The sequence below is a fragment of the Cynoglossus semilaevis genome, chromosome 18, assembly GCF_000523025.1.
Source record: "Cynoglossus semilaevis isolate Cse_v1.0 chromosome 18, Cse_v1.0, whole genome shotgun sequence".
In the NCBI taxonomy this organism is placed as follows: domain Eukaryota; kingdom Metazoa; phylum Chordata; class Actinopteri; order Pleuronectiformes; family Cynoglossidae; genus Cynoglossus; species Cynoglossus semilaevis.
Window position 1 is genome coordinate 13,395,594 of NC_024324.1, and position 4,226 is coordinate 13,399,819.

The 4,226-nt window shown below is 44.6% G+C and overlaps 1 protein-coding gene across 1 annotated transcript in view; it reads left to right on the forward strand.

Annotated features, from left to right (window-relative positions):
* cpne4b (copine IVb) overlaps nt 1–4,226 on the forward strand; it is a 22,792-nt gene that overhangs the window by 16,285 nt on the left and 2,281 nt on the right. The window contains exons 12-15 of the mRNA XM_008332001.3: nt 110–164; nt 804–855; nt 1,471–1,604; nt 2,039–2,275. Of these exons, the coding sequence (XP_008330223.1) occupies nt 110–164; nt 804–855; nt 1,471–1,604; nt 2,039–2,275 (478 nt within the window). The remainder of the gene's footprint in view (nt 1–109; nt 165–803; nt 856–1,470; nt 1,605–2,038; nt 2,276–4,226) is intronic.

Below are 4,226 nucleotides of genomic sequence, written 5' to 3' on the forward strand. Positions count from 1 at the left end.
GTAATGGACCACACACACTCTTTTCAAACTTTTGTCATTTATTTGTGCTTTCCTCTGAACCGTCACAACATTTCGGTGCTTAATGGTGTGTCCTTCTATCTCTCTCCAGTGATAAGATGTTCCCCGCCTTTGGATTCGGAGCGCTTATACCACCTGACTTCAAGGTAGGACGCTGGACAAAAGTGATGTGCTGTGTAGAGTGAAGCCTTTCCTCCATAATAAAAAAGAATTAAACGTCCTAAAACAAATTCAGATTTTCATCAGTGTAGCCTTTAAGTCTTTGTGGTGAAAACAGATTATTGATTTAACTTTTTATCTGATTTGTCCATTGTATTTATATAGAGATGTTTGGAAATCATATTGATTCTATTTATTCTAATCTCCCCAAACATTCATGTCATCCTCAAATTCAGAAATAAAAATGCAGAATCAAAAAAGAACGAGTTTAAAACAGCATTTGAAGTATCCGTGTCCTGGTGGTGAAATGTGATGTATTTGGTTTGGTCGAGGTCATTGTTCTGAGTCTGATCAGTTTGTGAAGGGATTAATCGGCTCTTAACTAACCTTTGTTTAATGCAGCATCAGAGTGCGGTCTGTCTCTGTTGCATCAAGCTGTGACATCAGGATGTGCCGGCACCGGTCAGTGCCGTCTGCCGCCCCAGTGGAGATGTAATATTTACTTTAGAGGCAGAGTATTTGCTCTCGATCTGCAGGAAAGAAGAATGCAGCCGTGGACCGTGTTTTGATTGGTTGGCCTCCCAGTGTAGTGAAAGAACTGTGTTTTCTTTGTGTCTCACCTGAAGGTGTCCCACGACTTTGCTGTGAACTTCGATGAGGACAACCCTGAATGTGCTGGTAAGATCCCACGTGGACACTGGCCTGAAGACACCTCAGAAGACACACATTCATAATTAAAAAGGACTAAGAGAGCCGTACAGTAGCACCGGCGGTCACGTCTCCTTCCTTCCTCACTATCACTCCCATACCTCTGCTTCTGTCCTCACACCGTGTGTATTCCTTCCTCCTTCTACAATACACCCCGGCATACACACACGTACACACACACACACACGTACACTGGTGTACACAGACAAATGCAGCTGGGAGTTTTTTTTGTCACTATGCTGCAGGAAGTATTTCTGGCCCTGGAACAGAGAGGAAAACAACACTAATCTGTATGTGTGAAATGGCCTTCTGTGCTTCTCTCCACACATCGCCGTGGATCTGCTGTCGAGCCGCGCGTCTACTCCGGCTCTGTATCTGTGCGCAGAAACACAGCGGAATGCTTTTTGAAAAATGCCCCGTCACCTCAGAGTGCAATTACACGCGCCCAATCTGATTTACTTTAGCGGATACTTTTGTGAGTACAAGATCTCTGACTCTGCCGGGTCGGCGCTGTGTAATGTGCTGTTAAGCAGACTGGGAGACGAGTGAACAAAGTGAAAGTCAGCCTGTTAATGTGTGTTGCAGGGATCCAGGGTGTGGTGGAGGCCTATCAGAACTGCCTCCCCAAGATCCAGCTGTACGGACCCACAAACATCGCCCCCATCATCCAGAAGGTGGCCTCGTCGGCCTCTGAGGAGATGCACACCAAAGAGGCCATGGTGAGACAGAGAGGATGAAAGAAAAGAAACATATGAAAAGAATGTCTGAAGAGTTTTCTTTTTTTTTTTTGTTATGTTAACTGTTTGCACTCTTCCATGGAGCGACGACGACACAAAAAGAAACAGGTGGTGGGAGACAAAAGAAGAGAAAAGGGAGTGAAGTGAGGAGGGGGAAGTGATTGATATTCATTTTATTCCATTATAACTTCTAGAGCACAAATTCCTCCCAGCCTTAATGCTTCCCTCCTCTTCCCGGCTCTCCAGTGGATTAGAATGAGTTTTATTCAAATTAGTCTCTAACAAGAAGTCACTTTAAAAACATTACATTTATTGAACTTTTATTTCCTCCTCGCCCACGTTCGCTCCTCGTCCACCCACAAATTCCCTGCCCTCCCGTGTCTCCCCTCCCCTTTCTTCTCCCCCTGTACACATAGGAATATTTCATCCTACTGATCCTGACAGACGGCGTCATCACCGACATGGCCGACACGCGGGAGGCCATCGTGCACGCCTCTCACCTGCCCATGTCCGTCATCATCGTTGGCGTCGGCAACGCAGACTTCACAGACATGCAGATCCTAGACGGAGACGACGGGATCCTGAGGTCACCCAAGGGCGAGCCCGTTCTCCGGGACATTGTCCAGTTTGTCCCCTTCAAGGATTTCAAACACGTGGGTGGAAGTGGAAATGTCCTAGAAAATGTTGAATTAAAAAAGTAAAAATGTAGTCAGTAGCAACTACGAACTTCACAGTGTTCTTGACTTTCTATTAGGAAGCATAGAAACGTCATATCCTGTTGCCGTTCACCACTTCATGTTCAACGATTAATCCTAACTACAACATTTATTACACATAACTTTTCTAAAATAATTGCCTCCATGACAAAAACTAAGAATTAGTGAGTGCTCTAGAAAGCAATTACTACTTCAGTTTTTATTTTGTTTCTGTTTTCATATTTCAACAGTTAGTTGAGTAGAATTTAGTCCTGATCTCTGATGTAAGATCCGGGCAAAGATTATGCATTTGTTGATCACAGGAAGTGTTGCATTCGGGGAGTGACAAGTGTGAACGTGTGGGCGTAATATGTTTGAAGAAGTTGATTTCCAACAGACGGAGAAAAAAACCCAAGCTGGAGAGAAGTAGCAGTAGAATGATTCAGGAATGCTTATAGAGAAACAAACAGGAATAGGAGGAAGTAAAGACTGAATCTGGAGGGACGGAGTGGGAGGGAGGAGGAAGAACACCTCCACGCCGTTGCTGCTGCTGCAGGGAAGTCAACGGGAGACCGCGGCTAAAGCAAAAAGGAGGCCATGGTGAGACAGAGAGGATGAAAGAAAAGAAACATATGAAAAGAATGTCTGAAGAGTTTTCTTTTTTTTTTTTTTGTTATGTTAACTGTTTGCACTCTTCCATGGAGCGACGACGACACAAAAAGAAACAGGTGGTGGGAGACAAAAGAAGAGAAAAGGGAGTGAAGTGAGGAGGGGGAAGTGATTGATATTCATTTTATTCCATTATAACTTCTAGAGCACAAATTCCTCCCAGCCTTAATGCTTCCCTCCTCTTCCCGGCTCTCCAGTGGATTAGAATGAGTTTTATTCAAATTAGTCTCTAACAAGAAGTCACTTTAAAAACATTACATTTATTGAACTTTTATTTCCTCCTCGCCCACGTTCGCTCCTCGTCCACCCACAAATTCCCTGCCCTCCCGTGTCTCCCCTCCCCTTTCTTCTCCCCCTGTACACATAGGAATATTTCATCCTACTGATCCTGACAGACGGCGTCATCACCGACATGGCCGACACGCGGGAGGCCATCGTGCACGCCTCTCACCTGCCCATGTCCGTCATCATCGTTGGCGTCGGCAACGCAGACTTCACAGACATGCAGATCCTAGACGGAGACGACGGGATCCTGAGGTCACCCAAGGGCGAGCCCGTTCTCCGGGACATTGTCCAGTTTGTCCCCTTCAAGGATTTCAAACACGTGGGTGGAAGTGGAAATGTCCTAGAAAATCCTAGAAAATGTTGAATTAAAAAAGTAAAAATGTAGTCAGTAGCAACTACGAACTTCACAGTGTTCTTGACTTTCTATTAGGAAGCATAGAAACGTCATATCCTGTTGCCGTTCACCACTTCATGTTCAACGATTAATCCTAACTACAACATTTATTACACATAACTTTTCTAAAATAATTGCCTCCATGACAAAAACTAAGAATTAGTGAGTGCTCTAGAAAGCAATTACTACTTCAGTTTTTATTTTGTTTCTGTTTTCATATTTCAACAGTTAGTTGAGTAGAATTTAGTCCTGATCTCTGATGTAAGATCCGGGCAAAGATTATGCATTTGTTGATCACAGGAAGTGTTGCATTCGGGGAGTGACAAGTGTGAACGTGTGGGCGTAATATGTTTGAAGAAGTTGATTTCCAACAGACGGAGAAAAAAACCCAAGCTGGAGAGAAGTAGCAGTAGAATGATTCAGGAATGCTTATAGAGAAACAAACAGGAATAGGAGGAAGTAAAGACTGAATCTGGAGGGACGGAGTGGGAGGGAGGAGGAAGAACACCTCCACGCCGTTGCTGCTGCTGCAGGGAAGTCAACGGGAGACCGCGGCTAAAG